Source organism: Teleopsis dalmanni, chromosome 2 (genome assembly GCF_002237135.1).
Source record: "Teleopsis dalmanni isolate 2A chromosome 2, ASM223713v2, whole genome shotgun sequence".
Classification (NCBI taxonomy): domain Eukaryota; kingdom Metazoa; phylum Arthropoda; class Insecta; order Diptera; family Diopsidae; genus Teleopsis; species Teleopsis dalmanni.
The window spans coordinates 239,448,866-239,466,952 of record NC_051847.1 but is presented as its reverse complement, the minus strand read 5'-3'; the positions used below and the strand labels follow the sequence as shown (position 1 = coordinate 239,466,952).

The window sequence follows — 18,087 nt, the reverse complement described above, 5'->3', positions numbered from 1 at the left end:
TTTACTAATCTGAGAATCTTCGAAATAATAGATTCTCTTCTTAGTTTCTTTTTTGTATGCAAATTTTTGGTTGTAATCATCTACTAAGCAACTAATCATTTGACTGAATACCCCAATTTTAAATATTTTTAAGATTTATACAGATAAATGGATTAAATGAATTGCCTGAAACCAGACAGAGATTGGATGAAATTAAAAAAAAAAAGATAATTATTCTAATGCCAAAACAAAACAGTTTTTAAAATTATTATTAAATAGTTAAAAAGGGATGTGGATTAAATTAAATATCCACATATTTCATTTTTTTTAAATTGTATGTGTATACATTTTTTCCGTGTTTTGGAGACAAACTTTTTTCTATTAATTCAAATTAATTGCATTTGTTTTAAATACATAACTTTTGTCTTGCGTGCTTGTACGAACAAATCAAATGTACGTACAATTTTTACAATGGCTGAGAACAATTCCTGCGATCTGTTGTCTCTCGCGGGAATATTTTATTAAAGAAACAATTTTGTATGAAATTAATTCGTTAGTGCGAAATAGAAGGTGGAAATAGTGAAGTTGTTGTTTTCATGTAATTTTAATTTTATAAATGGAAATATATTTGAATATTTATGTTGCGATTTCCTTATTGCTTTAGTTGAGGAACAGGCAAAGTATACATTTTTATACCTTAGGCCTATTCTTTTGTAAAAAAAAACATAAAATAAGCCTTATTTTCGATGGCAACTCAATTTCATTTTTTTTTATACCTGACAGATTTATACATGCAAATACACATATACACATATTTGCAAACTACCCTACCTGACAGGTTTATACATGCAAATACACATATACACATATTTGCAAACTACCCTACCCTGTGCTGTTAACCAACAGACTGGTCTTTAGGATTGAACATTTTCGATGTCGAAAGTGATAATTCTAGTTTTGAGAAGAACCTCGGTATGTAGTTTAGATCGCCTCCACGTGGTGCACCCTGGGTAATGTCAAACAATCTATCCCCCTTCCTGGATGTTGTCTTCTTCAGGGGTTCCAGCATCCTCCGATAACGACCTTTTCCTTTTTGTTTTTGATTACATTGGGTTGGTGGCTACAGGTTTCTGGAACTAGCTTACTTCTGACTAGGTAAATGGCTCCAGGCTAAGTCTGTAGCTGTATCCGTCCCGTTAAAGGGCTTCTCCTTAGGCAGACCGAACAAGAATTCTTTCATCGAACGGGAGTTAAAACTCTCGTTAAAGAGCTCCTCCTCAGGCGGACCGAACAAGAATTGCTCCATCGATTTTACGATACCATTGGGGCATAGTGAGTGCATGAAGTGCTGTGTCGACAGACTTGCCTTTAGTATACGTATGCTGTAATGAAGAGAAAAGTGCCGTGTTTATAGTGTTTCTGATAAAAATATCAAGAACCCTCTCCAGCACTTTTAGCAGGAAGGAAAAAAGATTAATTGGCCTATAATACTTGGCACTGGAATGTGTCGTTCTCCCTGCTTTGGGAATGAATATTACTCGAGCGACTCTCCAGCAGCTAGGAATAAACATAAGTTTGAGACAACTAAAATATATACTAAGATGCCATGGGAGGATAACGAATTTGCCCTGTTGCTTTTCAGCGGGAATAATGCCGTCAGGATCTGGAGATTTATATGGTTTCAAGGTTTGGATGGCCCACTTAAATTTGTGTTGATCAATTGAAACGGATTGGGATTATCTAAGGAGAGCGAGCCAACTTGTGTTGATATATGAACATCGGAAGGTATGCTCCCTGGAAAGTGTGTGTCTAGAAGAATGTCAATTGGAGCTTGGATACAATCAAGGGTCTTGTGGATGGAATTCAGAATTTTGCGCAGTCGGTTAGAATCAGATGAGGATTCTATGTAGTTTGAATTTCCTTTGTTTCTCTTTGAACGGTGCTTAGTTTCCTGTGGTTTTGGAGCAGATAAAAAGTCAGCGTTTGCCCTCAAATTCAGAGGGCTTGAAGGCCGGGTGTATGTAACAGTTGAGAATAGTGAGAGGGACCAATTGTGAGTTGGACTCCAGGGTGGATCGGAAAATGGACCATTCAATACGTTTCCTATTAATTGGCTTGGGGGATCTGTTTATTTCAGAGTTCACCGCCAGATAAAGATCGAAAATTATGTACCTATAGTTTGAAAAGGAACAATCTTGCGATACGGACCAGTTAGTAAGAAAATGTGAGAAGTGTTCACTAATCAGGGTAATATCGAGAACTTTCCTTCTATTTTTAGTTGTGAAGATTAGTTCCATTCCACCAGTACCAATATCCCTACACTCAAAACTTAAATTCTTCGTACAGAACGAGTTGGAAAAATGCACTCATGTTTTCGTATACGACGATGCCATGCGACTACCACTGAAAACATCATATAATGCACCATATAATATATGGTTATAAGTCGGACCAATAAGACGTACGACCGTTACACAAGGCTAGGTATAAAGCACCAGTTCTCCGGAGGCTTCCTCTTCTTCGTAACTTGTAGATTTAAACTTTATCTGAATCAAAAAATAAAATAATTCAATAGCGGAGAGCTCGGCTATACAGAGCTCAAAACCTTTGGGCACCACCACGCCTTCTAGCGGTAATAAAAAGGTGCTCATCAATACACCAAAATATGTATCCTCGCGTTCTAGACCACAAATTCGGTCAGACCTTCCATCGAGGAGGAGTTATAAAGAACGCCGAGCGGCGACTAGACTGCTCGAAAGATATTGCGATGTTTCGGTTACATCCGGATCTATGAAGTCAGGATTGCCTGAACAAAGCAGGTCCTCAGTATTTCGAAGGACAAGCAGGATTCTGCGGCGAAGAGACAACCCTCATTAGATGAGTTAGTTCCTAAACCAAATGCCAAAAAGGCAAAACTTCATGGTATCGCCACAACTGCGAAATACTTTAGCGATATGCTGAATGGTTTTATAATAATGGAAGTCATTGATGAAAGTGACCCTAATGGTACAATAACACCTGCTAAGTGGGACGTAATTGAGCTTAAGTTCCTCGGCATCTATGTCGAAAGCCATCTTCAGAATTGGTGAGGTATGGCCAGGCGCCAAACTTAAGGTTGTTGTTAAGGAACAAACCCCTACTGCGTTTCGGGATCCCAACCCAACCATCCGATCCTCAGCGGTTTCTGCAACTTATTCGGCTAGAAAACCGTCAGCTAAAGACATAAACGTGGAAGATCATGAAACTAGAGTAGCCCAAGGGCAAATATAGGTCAGTCAGTTTTGTGATTGACAAAACATCCTTGGCCACTTTGACGAAATCAGGTGGTGTCATAAACTACGATTTATCAGCCATAACTATGAGGATATACAAAAAGGATGAGAAGCAATCCTCACCTAATCCAACAGGTCCAGCAGCACCGCAAGGCACTGTTGACGCCCAAACGGAAGTTGGCGACATGTTACCTGATATCGCAAATATAGCGAGTCTGGTAGAAAATCTGCCTACCACCTCTGACTCACTAATGTTTATGAACGTTACTATGTCCGGTTTATCTCTAGCTCCCTTAATTGCATCAGAGCAGATCATGATAAAATAGCATCAAGTAACCTAAAACAGCTGATTAACAGCGCTAGGAGACATGGTGCGGAAATCGTTTTGGGCTGCGACGCCAATCTTGAAGTGTAGAGTAGCTCAAAAACAAATAAACGTGGTAGGTTACTTTTTGATATTATTTTTAGTAATAACGTCTTTATATATAATGACGGCAATAGGCCCACCTTTGTTACCAAAAATAGGCAAGAAGTCCTAGACATCACCGTCAAATATAATGCAGGGGACTTTTTAATAGGGCAAAGCTGAATAGAAATGAGACGAGTGGGACAAGTCACGTCCGACTAAAAGATCTCTCTGCAGAAATATAAGAAAAAATTACGCAACTTTAAGAGGACTAGTTGACAATCATATTGACAAGAATAAATAATGATTCTGAAACCTCTAGATCCTGTCCAAAATTCCATTTGTCGCTGAGTTGCTCAGAAAACCGGATGGGACTTGGTCTAATAATAGTAGGGAGTCGCTGGACTTATTACTAGATACCCACTTCCCAGGATCATCTGCTTTGGCAGAATCCTCTGAATGTTCAAACTTTTCAACGGTAAAGCCTTTCAAGATAAACCTGCAGACACTAAAATGGGCCATTTTCAGTTTCCCAACCTTTCTTCACCCTATATTCGAGGCTCTGCGATACAATTCACTGAGAAAGCAAAAATTTTAGGTATTATTTTCGATAGAAAACTTTGTTGGAAAGAAAATATTTTAGAACGCGCTAAGAAAGCCAACATTGTGCTACTCTTATGTCAGAAAGCTATTGGATAAAAAATGGGAACTATAACCACGCATTGCTCATTGCATATACACGGCTGTCATTAGATCAATACATTTGCATGACATCACCATATGCTGGACATCTTTGATAAATCTTCGTACTGCACTGTACTTAACAGGGTTCACCAAAGGACTGAACTCTGCATTAAGGGTGCTCTGTGTACAACACCATCTAGGGTGGTACATCTAATGCTTCACTTTATGCCACTTGACATCATCAGTAAACATTTGGCAGCTTCATCTGCTCTAAGATTCAAAACATTTGCTTCATCGTCTAGTTCGCCTTACAAATTTTCGATCGTTCGCTTAGTTTGCTATAAAGTTTTTACTCGTCCACACCAAAAATAATTCGGACGTATTTGTGCAAACGTTCGTTCGCCCATATTGGCTCTAATCTGGATGTAATTGTTAGTGGAATTACAATTAATTTAATGGAATTAAAATACTTCGGGCCAAAAATGTTCAAGGAAATTATGGATTATAGCATCATGAGTTTAAATTTTATTGATTTCTTTAATTAGGGGTATTCACGAATTTGAGTAACACACTCGGTAACCGAGTAAAAGTGCATTCAGTTTTAAAATCAACTGTGTTTTAATGAATTTGCAAATTAAAACAAAAGAGATTCTGATATATATATCAATATTACGCCAAAGTTAAGTGAAAAAACCAAAATTGTTGATATTTTGATAAAAAATAGTTTAAACAGGATAAAATGGTTTGATATAATATTAAATTTATTTATTGTTTAAAATTTGATATAATTTAAGATGTTTAATTATACTATATATTAGTTTTTCTAGTTATTTTATAACAATTTTTTAATAAGTTTTAAAAAAATTAAAAAATAACTTATAAATAAAATAAAATAAACTGTGTTCATTCTTGAACAATAAAAGTCTTTTAATGAATTATAAAATAAATCAAAACTTACATGAAAATACGCTCAATTTCCATTTTTAAAATAAATGCGTGAATATTTAACATTAATCAACAACAAATTTAAATGGTGCCCATATGAAATGTCAAAACAAAGAAGATTTTATATAGAACGGAACATTTTATATAATGAGCACGACACAAAATGACAAACACAATCTCAGAAATTGTACTAATACCATCTCAAAACGTACGATTATTTCCAACTTGAACAAATTAAGGTCCTTATTCGCTCCGAATAATGATAATTATTATGGAGTTTTACTATAATCTTATATTCAATAAAATAAAATTTAAAAATATGGTGCTTACGCCTCCTGGAAAACCGGCACATAAAACTCGGTAATGTGCCTTAAAGGTGGCGTGGAAGATACATAAAAAAAACAATAATATTCAATTAAGTAACCCAAAATGTTTATTAATAATACTCACCACAAAAATTGACGACGTGCGCGCAGATTCTTGCACATCAACGATCTATTCGGTACTCACTACAAAATTTGTTTTACGAAATCATAAAATGAAATTTTGTAGGCAGAAATCGAACGATGCTCGTTGACGTGCGTGCAGACCCTCACGCATCAACTATCTATTCGGTCCTGTCTACAAAATTCGTTTTACGAATTAATAAAAATGAAAATTTCTTAAGCAATGTTTTATTTTTAAAAAAATGCTATATACTCAGTTATTTATTTCTAAAAATAAGTAAAATAAATTATAATATCAATTTTGATTTGTTTAACACTGAATTACTATTAAAAAAATTAATGATTTCTATTTTTCAGTGTACAATTTTTTTATATAAGTTATGTACCATATATTAATGTCATATAACTTTAAATTTCAGAAAAAGTTATGCAGCAGCCCTGTTAGAGCGTAAAAGTGACATAAGTGTGGTGTAATCACACTTACTTAATACGTGTGACAAAAATGTTATAAAAAATGAATTTTCTTAAGCAATTTCTCTTAGTTTTGATTGAGTTGGGCGGAGTTTCCATCCTATAAAAGATATTCTCTGGTTTTGTTATTCAAATGAAACGTTTATTGTGCTTGCTCGATATGAGATGTTTTTCTATTGTGAATGAAAATATTTTACATATGATTCCAAATATATTATAATTTTCCACAATATTAAATCACCGAAACAGATTAATTTAACAATATACTCAATTAAAATTTAATAAAACTTCATTTAAGCAATGAACACATACGGTTTGTAAGCAGTTTTTTTGGAATTATCAAATAAAAAGTAACTCCGTATAGTGTTAGTATCTGCGTCCTACTTGTTTAGAATTTAATTTAGTTTAGTGAATTGCAATTATATGTTTATTGTTTCATTTGTTATACTTGTTATACTACGTACATATTTAACGCAAACATATGACATTTAGTTTTTGTACTTGCAATATACATAAGCTACGGATTCAGAAACACCAAACACAGCTCTCGTGTATCGAATTCTACTGATTTAAAAATTATACAGCTACCGTTTACTGATACTTTACTCTACTGATACGCAACGAAAGTCATACTTAATCTGATATTTTGATTATATACTTTCGCTCTCGCCACCAAACGTTCTACGAACTGAGAAACAAAAAACAAACCCTTCCATGCGTCAAAATGGCCAAAATGTATGGAAAGGGTAAGAGTAAGTATACAAATTATAATGCATATATTTTAGCAAATTTTATGTAATATGTATTTTGTGTGAAAAATTGTTTTAAATCGATCTTTAAAAATTGAACTTTGTGTAATGTATATATGTATACTTATATAGCTGCAATAGAATCAGAAGAGCAACAAAGACTGCGATGGCAAGTTGAGTTGGAGTTTGTACAATGTTTGGCAAATCCTAATTATTTAAACTGTTTGTATAATTTTTTTAATAGTCTTTAATTAATATTAATTAAAATTTCACTTTATACAGACCTAGCTCAACGGGGATACTTCAAAGATCAAACGTTCATCAACTATTTAAAATATTTGCAATATTGGAAGGAACCAGAGTATGCAAAATATCTGATGTACCCGATGTGTTTGTATTTTCTTGACCTTCTGCAATACGAACATTTTCGGCGTGAAATTGTTAACTCCCAATGTTGCAAGTTTATTGATGATCAAGCTATTTTGCAGTGGCAACATTATACGAGAAAGCGCATTAAACTTTTAAATTCAGTAACTACCGGACAAAATCAGGCAGAGTCGACTGACCAACAAGCGCAACAACAAGGAAGCAACACTTGTTTACCGAATGGCATAGCAAATACACAAACTCCTTCCCAACAACAAACAATACAACAGCAAATCAATGGTACCATTAACAACAATGTAGCAAACACCATCACACAAAAGCTGTAGTAAAATCATTAAATATACAATCCATACACAAAATTCAATAAATTTCGAAACTATTTATTCTACTTATTTAGTTTCATTTAAATGCATTGTATTAAATAATATTATTAAAACTAATCATTCTGTGTCAGAATACCACGATAATCGTTCTTCGTAAAATTTTATAACCATCTGGGGTACCTTTTCATTTACTATTTCTGACAGTACCATTTCAGCTTGCTTGCTTCCTTTAAATTGAATAAGAAATGTCAACGAACCATTTACTTCAGACGCTCCCAGTATTTTCTCGGCAACCAAGCCCTTATCAAAACCATTCAACTCATTAGCTTGGAAGGACATGTCTGATACAGAATCTTTGTCAGTATTAGATTCACGGCGCTTCTTCTTTTTAACAGTTCCTGCACTCGTATTGCGCTCATCAGTTTTTCGCTTGACGCCAGCTGAACTCGATTGACCACTAGACTCTTTATCTTTGTCCTTGGGTTTTTCGGGCTTCGTTGTTGAAGCTGAAGCTTCATCTTTTGCCCTCTGATTTTCATATTGCTGTATTAAGTCTTGACAATCTAAATTTTTCTGAGGCTCCCAAGTATTTTCTTCCTCGGGATAACCCTTCCACTTTAGGAAATATTCGACTCTGCCTTTACGAACTCTTCTTCCGCATACTTTCTCAACAACGTACGCTTCTTCGGTCCCTGAATTAGTTGCAGTTTCTCCAGAAGCACTTTCAGCTTTTTTGGTTTTCATACCGTATTGTTCCTTGCGTGTGTAATAAGCGAATAAAAACCCGCAATTTTATTTTCGCGCTTGATTCTGCTCAAAAATAATAGTATTGCCAGGTATTAAATTTGTTTGTAGTATTGATTTCTAATCAGAGATTAAAAGCAAATGTTGATACTCAATGCGTGAAAATCGCACTTTGGATCAAAGTCTAATAAATTGTATTTCTAATATAATAATTCAATATGAATATATTGTAAACCAAATTTTCTATACAAATACGCTTTTCTAATATGTCAAAATTTAAGTAGTCGTTTGCGTTGCAAATCTTAACAAGAAATATACAGATTTTATATCTAATGTTATTTAAAATATAAAAATATAAATTTAATATTTAATGGAAAGGTTTTGCAAATGCGTTTTAATGATTTTCATTTCATTTCAATAATTTAAAAAGCACTTCGAGAGATGAGTCAATGTGATCTCATAGACAAATCAGTTTCAAACCTTCTTACTGAATACTACAGAAAGACTGTTTCATCTCCACATTTGCAACAAATCAGAGTGTATTGTCCCACTTTATTCGTGGTGCACCATCTTTTTAACAAAATTTAAAACCCCTTTTTATCTAAATAAATTGTCGTATGTGCATTTCTTGACAATACCACATACAATACCCATATCTGGGGCTTTGGTCCAAAAAAATATTGAATCGAGTACTATAGCGTGGATAGATGTAGTGTTACGTGATAGGAACGTATGTTCTAAAGTAAGTGGCGCAACTGTTAGCATCAATGTTGAACGGGGCAACTCGCATGGAGTGGTTCTCTCACCATTGCTAGGAACACTAGTAATCCATGACCTAAACGAAATCATTGTAACTGACAAACACTAAACTTATATGCTTAATGTAAGTGATCTTGCAGATAGTCTTGAACTGGTGCACAAAATATTAAAGGTGACCTAAATATTAACCTTAAAAGGTTTAACTATTTGGTCCTTATTTATAGTAGATACGGTTGTTAACTGATCGGAAAAGATTAAATATCTGGAGATTACACTGGATAAACGTCTCTACATCTTAACTGGAAGATTTACCTGAAAAACGTTATTGATAAAGCTATTTGGGTCAGGTGGACTCTTTTGTGGCTTTACAGTTCAATGGTTAGACTTACTGTACCTTATGCACATCTTATTTGTTAGAATAAGGCGCAACAAAGTACTGTTATAGCTAAATCCAACAAGTTGCAAAGATTTGCCTGAATGATTTTGGCAGATACTACACGTATCTGTACCGCAATGGCATTGTAGTCCATAATGAGTTTTACCCTTCTGAGGAACACTTAATGTTTAAAAATTAAGGAAGTATTTATAAGGCCTATTGTCTTTCAAACGCTGGCATTTCAACTAGCATTTAGGGCATTGGTCTCATAGCAGAGTTGTGCTATTGGTTGGTGCCTGCTCACACAGGGATTAATGGCGACTAGGCCGCGATAGTCGTACAAGAACTGAATCTATGTGGACCTAGCAGTATGCCAGCACATACTTAGTGATTTTGACAGCAGCAGGTTGGCATTTGACAGACAATGATTTAGCTTCATTTTTGACATTCTTCCTTCTTCGACTTTGGTACTAGTTAAGTGTACGCGCTTTTTTTGGCTTCGTAAAAATATTTACATAAAAAATAGTTTGTACCCGAAAGTAGTTGCTGCTGGCGTGTAATCGTCAGGCTAAACAGCTGTTGCGTTCATTAAACTACGATAGAGTGCGTATTCTTAGTAGAATGTAACTTAGAATATTCACAGCTTATCTTACGCGTCAGATGTCCCCATTATAATCCTAGCAAGCTGCCACCAAGTTGTCTGCATAGCCAATCAATTGACAACCTTCTGGAAAATCGGTCTTCAACACACAGATTGTGGGTGCCAACACCAAGCAACTCCGCAGAACACTCCGTCGGACACTGCGTGCCTATGTACTCCGTGATCAGACAAATATTCCAGACTTCAAGTACTTTGGTACCTGTAAAACTGTGAGGGCGCGTACAATGTGCGACCACTTTGCTGAGTTGAATGCATTCTTTACGTTAAGTGTGACTACTGCATAATACTCCTTTGAGCCATCTCTCCATCTAGAATCTGAAGTAAATTCTCTTGCTATCTTGACAACCATATCGATTGCGCCAAGTGTAGAACGATTTTCCTCAAGCCGAACTGCCGTTGCTTTACGCCATTTGGGTGTTCGAGGACTTCATTCAAACTATGACGCTCTCGAAGGTCTTTCCGAATTCATCAAGGAGTCTAATCAGAGACTTGTCTCCTGGAGATTCGGAGATTCTTTCCTGGTTTCAGTGTAAGGACTTGTCTTTGTCTCTTCCAGCATCCAGAAAATAATCCTTTTTTGAAGCACAGCGTAAATTGAGTGGCAAATATAGCTGGGTCAGCTTTAAGAATTAAGGATAGTGCGGCGCTCGGAATAGTATCCAGACACGGAGTTTTGTTGCTTTTCAGTCGTTTTGTGGCATGTTCTTCCTTTGTCGTGGTGACCTCAGGGATCGGTTCTAGTATTAGCACGCACAGGAAGTTTATCCTGTCTTCCACACATGGAAACAGAGTTAATACGATATCTCGGAACAATCCTAGTTCAGTTGGTTGTGATGACCTGACTCCTCTTATCGTGCTCATAGCTACCTTATGTCGTTTCCTAAAAGGGTCGGCGGATGCTTCCCCGCAAATGTCCTTGTGCAAACGACGTTTGCTTTGCTTGATGGCCTTCTTTATTTCCCATTTTCCTTCCGCAAACTTCGCCTGGTGTTGCTGCCAGAGAGCTTCATCCCTTGAGCGGTACACCCGCTTGCGTGCTCTAATGCAATTTGTCCTTAGACGAGCGATAATATCGTTTCACCAAAAAGTTGGTGCTGTAGCCGGTCTATTCGTAGCGCATGACATCAATGCATCACATGCCTTAACCAATCATAGTGCATGGTATCACAGGTCAGTTTAACTTGACCATATTGGTAAGATATTGTACGTTGGCGGGAACTTCAGTGTGGTCGCTCTAAACCAAGTAAAACTTCACGGCATCTAGCATTCGGAGTTTCCATTCTTTTGGTCTAGAGACTGACCGAGTGCTCGTGAGCTGTGAGTCTATCTCGAACTGGATCGTCCAGTGATCACTGTTCGAGTAGATGTCACCTACCGACCAAGTGTCACGGGGTTCTAATGAATCTTGGACCCATGTTAGGTCGATCGCTGATCGGTTCCGCTTCGCTTCAAATGTGTGTTCTCCATTATTTAGAAGTACCCTACGTGGTAAGCACCTTGACGTGGTGTAGGGGCTTAGCTACAGGCAAGTCTGCTGACTACGGGTCTCCTACTTATTGTCTATGCAATGGTCGAGGGACCTGATGTCGATCTGGCTTGTAGATACTACAAAGAACTATCAGAGATGTCCTCATGTCCGGACGGAGAGTCCCTCCTGGAACTACCGTTAGGTATTACGTCAGAAAGGCGTCCTGAGCTCAGCTCAAATCGTTAGTTATGTCGTCTGAGTTCGCAACTGTCCTATTTATTGAGGTGAAACCTCTCTTGTGGCGCGTTCGCTGGCACAAAGCCGTTCAATGACTCTAAGTTGGGTCATGATCCTTGTAGTAGCGGTCGATATCAATCGCCATGTATCCAGCGAGTAAATCATCTTCAAAATTAAATTTTCCGGGCAGATGGGCTCGCCAATAGCTTCACTCATCTCTGCTCTGGTTTCGTTGAAACGTGGACAAGAGAAGAGAACATGGTTTGCATCCTCAACGACCCCTTCACAGCTGGGACAAAATGGATCTTCTTCGTGTTTGAAGTGATGAAGATACTGTTTAAAGACTCCATGCCCAGTTAGGATCTGAGTAAGATGGAAATCCACCTTACCATGCGTCCTGTGTACCCATGCAATAAGGTTTGGGGTCAGGGTATGTGTCCACCTCCCTTTCATCGAGTCATTCCACCGTTGTTGCCATGTGAGCATGGTAGTGCTGCGTGCCTCATCCTTCGGCAATCTATTGTGCCAGATTTCTCGAAGTTCGTAGGCCAGCAGATCAAGTGGGGGCATACCTGCTATAACACATGCAGCATCATCCAATACAGTGCGGAAAGCACTGATTACGCGTAGCGCGCTTAGCCGGTACGTACTTTTTGCGCCTGCAGCGTATGAGCTTATTCGCATAGCAGAAGCCCAGATAGGAGCTGCATGCAATATTACCGAGCTGGTGACTCTGACCAGTTTGAAGATATCCTCATCGAAGAGTCGATGTTTTCATCTACGTTTCAAGCAGACATTTCTACTGTGCACTGGTGGTGTGCAGAGTAAGCAAACTTCAAGTCGATGGCAGACCGATTTCGGCCTGCTTCGAATGTATGTTCGGCAGTATTCAGAAGCACAACATCTAGTTGAGAGAACCATTCCAAGAGTACTCTTCCTCTAGCGTTGGTGTGATTGCTACCCCAGAAAGTAGACCAAGCGTTAAAGTCGCCGGCCAGGATAAGCGGAGACTTGCCCCTGGGTTCTGTCACGATTTTGGAGAGTAGCTGCTCAAATTCCTGTAAGTCCAGACTAGGAGGAGCGTAACAAGAGAACAAAAATATTTCGTCTACCTTGACCCAGGTAAAAAAGCGTCGGCTGACTGTAGTAAAGCATTAAAAGGACCTACCATTTGCCCAAGGGTAACTAATTTCTACCAAATTTACATCTTCCAGTATGCCATAATCAGGATCTTACTGGACTCGATCCTGTTGGTGTTTGAACCCTAAAATCATAATTATTATGCAGTAGCAGCCGCACTGCTCCTACTTCATCCATAACAGAAAAATCGGCAGACAAGCGCGCCAACCATAGTGCGCCTGCTGAAAAACCAAAAAAGTGTGAGGCAAAGATCAGACGTCAATGATACCATGAATGAACATAGAAGGCTATATTCATTTTAGGAAAGATTGCTAAAAATGAAGTTGAAGGTACAGAACAGGCGTTTGATCGTTCAGACCCACAGCAAAGGCAATGAAGAGAGATCGGCTTCGGGACGAGACTTTCTTCAAGAAGCAAAGTTGCAAAAACAACTTCTATTAGCAAATCGTCAACGAGCGTGAAAAGGGTGTATAGCGGCGTAGCAAGGGATGAGCTACAAGTGGCGCGCATTGACGACATTACCAGCAATGGGAAAAAGGAGCTGAAGAAACGGGGTGAGATTGAGCCCAAATTATCTGAAATGGTGATAGAACAGCTTTTAACAAATCTTAACGCCCCCACACCAGGCTTTGACTCGGAAGTGGTCCGTGGCTGCAGGGTCTTCAAAAACCAAAAACCAAAGGTTGTTCAAAAACCAAAAAGTGCCAATGAATGATCAGAAACTTCGTAAGCCTGCTCGAATGCTGAAAGTAGTCCAAATCAACCTACAGCATTCGAAAATCACCTCGGATAATCTCGCCATCTTTCTAGTCGAGGAGGATGTCGACGTCAGCATCGTGCAAGAGCCATAGGTCAAAGGTAAGGACGTCATGGGGTTAATGCTAAAGAACTATAACAATCTGTAAATAAGGAGCAATGGTAAGCCAAGATCATGTATTCTAGTTATAAAATGTATTAATGCCTTTCTATGCCCACAGTATAGTATAGATATTGATATAATAGATATAACAAGAAATCCTTTTCGGATCATAATTGGATTCTCTTCAACCTAAACATTAAACCAAATCATACCATCCCCTTTAGAAACCCAAAGAAGATAAAATGGAACATTTTTACAAGGGTAACTAAGGTGGAACTTAATAAAGTAAAACAAATTAAGATTAATTCTACTAGCAATAGTCACAGCGGAAAAAATTAGGTATTCAATCAACAGTTTCTGTCCCTATAAATCGCCAGGTTTGGTTAAAGTAGTCTTTATACCAAAGATTACAGACCAATTAGTCTAACTTCATTCTTACTAAAAACAATTGTCACCCTATTCATTAATTGTTAATTCTTAACAATGTGTTGTAACAACGTTGTTATGTTTTGAGGAGTGAGTGAATTCGCAAGCGTCGTCGTAGTCGGTTCGTACTGTAAATATTATATTGAAGTAATAATTTAATGACAATTTTACTGTAAATGTTGTATTGAAATAAAAATGTAATAACAATTTTTCAGAAGTGGGATAATAAAATCCAAAATTAAAAATGCCGAACTTTCGCGACATAAATATTGACACGCTTAGAGAAAAGTGCCGAAAACTAGCCTTGTCGACCGTCGGTAGTAAGACAGAGCTAATAAAAAGGATCGTAAACGCGGAACTCAGTACTGAAAATCAAACGGCGACATTGGATAGTTCGAATGGTGTATTTTATGGGTGCGACAGCTGTATGACTCAGGATTGCTCATCATCACCAATTCCGGAAGGTTCTGTGCATGTTCCGACTAACATGTGCAGCCGACAACCTTCGGGTGATGCCGTAACGAGCACTGCTCTGCCGATTACTAATAATGCATACACGCATACACCAATGGTAACGACTCCACCGTTTGTGTATTTTACACCGCATGCAGCAATACCAAATAGTTCAATACCAATTTGTTCGTCAATTTCACAAAATGCAACGATGTCAATCGCAAATTCACGAACGCCGACATGTTCATTTGCGCCGCAGCTTGTAACAACAAATTCGATATCTACGCATCAACGAAATATAGATAAAAATTATTCAAATACGCACGTTTCGTCAGCAACTCTAATGCCCAAATTGGCATATTCAAACGCTTCATTTCCACCGCAACAATATTTGTATCAACATAATGTTCGCGATATAATTGAAATTCTACCGAAGTTTAACCCACTTGATAATGAAGGCTTAACAGCGCAGCAATTTGTAAACCGCATAAATATGTTAAAAAGCGCATACCAATGGGATGATCGTTTGTTGTTGTACAGTGTACAATCGAAATTGAAAGGACCAGCAAAGATGTGGAACGATAGTTTACCATGTGTTTTTTCTAATTGGATGGAATTTTGTAATCAGATAGTGTTTGATTTTCCATCTACGGACACCGATGCTGACGTACACATGAAGTTAATGAATTATTCCAGAATGACGAATGAAAGTCACGAAGAATTTTACTATCGATTGTTGGCAATAGGTCGTAGAGGTTTTATGCAAGAGAATTCAATTAATCAATATATTCTCAAAGGACTAAACGACTATGGAATGCAGCAGTCGCTGGCCAGCAATTTGTATGTGACATCAAATGATCTTCTAGTTGCAATACGAAGGCATTTAGCAAATGCGCCACTGCGAGTTCAACAGAGAATGGATAAAAATATTGCTAGGCAACCGATTTTTAAACCTCCAACGTCAAATACAAAAGGCGAAAATGCACGGATAAGATGTTATAAATGCAACGAGGAAGGACACGTTTCTATAAATTGCAAACAACCACAAAAACGCTCACGATGTAAAAACTGCCAGAAAGTAGGTCACACCGAAGCAAATTGTAGATTTGGAAAAGAGCCGGTAAAGAAAATTAACAAGAATAAAATTTCTCCGTTATCTGGAATCATTAAAGCAGTACAACTAAATGGTGTGTTCTTAACAGCATTTATAGATCCAGGCAGTTCAGTGTCCTTAATTAGAAAAAGTTATGCTACAATGTTTCGTGGTGAAATACCGTATACAGGACGTGCATTGCAAGGGATGTTTGGCGGCGGTTATGAATGTACAACACAGTTAAATGTAACTTTACGGATAGACGCAATAGAATTTTCGGTATCTCTATTGATTATCGAGGACGAATTCATGAATGAGCCAATTTTGGTGGGTAACGACGTGCTGTGCCAACCAGGGGTACGATTTGTTATAGAAGATGGTTCCAGTAGAATAGAGAAAATTGAACTAACCAATTTGAGCGTTGATCCCAATATAAATGAAAATTCCAAAGATGAGTTAAATAAGTTGTTGGTAAGCTACGCTGACTGTTTTGCTTCCAAAATGTCAGAGCTGGGTAAATATACCAAAAAGAAATTAACAATTCGCCTAAAGTCAGACGTGCCAGTTAGTAGACGACCATATCGACTCCCTTTTGCAAAACGTGAATGTGTAAAGGAAATTATAAACGAACTTCTTTCAAACAACATTATTCGTCGAAGTGAGTCATCCTTTGCGTCACCAATAGTCCTGGTGAAAAAAAAGAATGGAGAAGATCGCCTATGTGTGGACTACCGGGAGCTGAATAAAATCACAGTCAAAGAACCTTTTCCTATGCCGGTCATGGAAGAGCTGTTTTCTTCGTTAGCTGGTAACCGATATTTTACCATGCTCGATCTCATGTCTGGTTATCATCAAATCGCCGTAGAAGAAGGCAGTAAGCAGTACACTGCGTTCATGACTTACGATGGCCACTTCGAGTATAACTACATGCCATTTGGTTTGGTAAACGCGCCAGCTGTTTTTCAGTCAGTAATGAATTCAGTGGTTAGCAAAATGCCAGCAGGTCAAATTATTACATATTTAGATGATGTTGTTATACCAAGCAAAACAATATCAGAAGGTTTACAGCGGTTACAAAAATTCTTGAATATTCTACGTGACGAGGGGCTAAAGCTGAAACTAACGAAATGTAGTTTTCTGTCAAAAGAAATTAATTTCCTTGGCCACCGAATAAATGAAAATGGAATATGTCCAGGCGAAAGAAACATATTTGCAATTAAAAATTTTGAACGACCGAAAAACGTTACGGAGGTGCGCCGATTTCTTGGTCTCACAGGTTTTTTTCGTAAGTTTGTGAAAAACTATTCGCTTATTTCGAAACCGCTCACAACGTTGCTGAAAAAGGATAATGTTGAATTCATATGGGACAAATCACAAGAAGAAGTATTTTGTAAACTAAAAGAACAGTTATGCTCCGAACCAACTCTTGCGATTTATGATCAGCGGAAAGAGCATGAAGTACACACTGATGCCAGCGCTATTGGTCTAGCTGGTATATTATTTCAACGATCTGACGACAACATTTTACAGCCTGTATGTTACTACAGTCGCCATTGTAACAGTTCGGAAGAAAAATACCATAGTTACGAACTAGAGGTGTTAGCTATCGTTGAGTCACTAGAGCGTTTTCGATTTTATTTAGTGGGAAAGCATTTTAGAGTAGTAACCGACTGCTCAGCTATAACAATGCTAAAAACGTCCACTCCGTTAATTGCACGAGTTTCCAGATGGTGGCTGAAACTACAAGATTTTGATTTCGAGACTGTTCATCGCACTGGGATACGTATGTCCCACGTGGATGCCCTTAGTAGGAATCCGTCTGAAACTGCCCGAGAACCTGAAACTGTTGCCGACAGAATTTTACGTATAGAAATTTCAACAGACGATTGGTTAGCCGCTATGCAGATTCAAGATCCGAAATTGAAAACGATCATTGCTATACTTCAACGTAAACTCGAGTCCAGTCAGAGGAAGCAAATCGAAAATGATTACATAGTCAAAAATTCCCGATTATATCGAAAACTAAACCATCAAGAACTATGGGTCGTACCGAAGGGAGTACGTTGGATAATAGTAAACTCTTGCCACGATAAAGCAGGTCATTTTTCAGTCGACAAAACTATTAACCGTATTAAGAAGACTTATTGGTTTCCTAGAATGCGAACGTTTGTTAAAGGCTATATTGCTAATTGTGTCGAATGCTGTTTTA

General features: G+C 37.7%; 2 protein-coding genes across 3 annotated transcripts; one reads left to right on the top strand and one right to left on the bottom strand.

The window, feature by feature from the left end:
- The first annotated feature begins 6,386 nt into the window (after positions 1–6,386).
- Positions 6,387–7,727, top strand: LOC119681827 (mediator of RNA polymerase II transcription subunit 31). Of its 2 annotated transcripts, none has more exons than XM_038095118.1 (3): positions 6,387–6,955; positions 7,085–7,174; positions 7,235–7,727. In XM_038095118.1, the coding sequence occupies exons 1-3, from the start codon at positions 6,928–6,930 to the stop codon at positions 7,663–7,665; spliced, it is 549 nt and encodes a 182-aa protein (XP_037951046.1). In that variant the 5' UTR covers positions 6,387–6,927; the 3' UTR covers positions 7,666–7,727. The 2 variants fall into 2 exon arrangements, with proteins under 2 accessions (XP_037951046.1, XP_037951047.1); XM_038095119.1 differs by having other exon boundaries at positions 6,393–6,516.
- Position 7,728: 1 nt separating this feature from the next.
- On the bottom strand, positions 7,729–8,487 carry LOC119681826 (heterochromatin protein 1-like). Its single transcript, XM_038095117.1, has one exon. The coding sequence runs from the start codon at positions 8,404–8,406 to the stop codon at positions 7,780–7,782; it is 627 nt and encodes a 208-aa protein (XP_037951045.1). The 5' UTR covers positions 8,407–8,487; the 3' UTR covers positions 7,729–7,779.
- Between the last annotated feature and the right edge of the window lie 9,600 nt (positions 8,488–18,087).

Excerpts from the sequence above, each read along its gene's own strand:
- LOC119681827 (XM_038095118.1), top strand. The coding sequence starts at position 6,928 with ATGGCCAAAATGTATGGAAAGGGTAAGA. Across the intron at positions 6,956-7,084 it reads AATGTATGGAAAGGGTAAGA|CTGCAATAGAATCAGAAGAG; the intron begins GTAAGTATACAA and ends ATACTTATATAG. Across the intron at positions 7,175-7,234 it reads AAATCCTAATTATTTAAACT|ACCTAGCTCAACGGGGATAC; the intron begins GTTTGTATAATT and ends CACTTTATACAG.
- LOC119681826 (XM_038095117.1), bottom strand. The coding sequence starts at position 8,406 with ATGAAAACCAAAAAAGCTGAAAGTGCTTCTGGAGAAACTGCAACTAAT.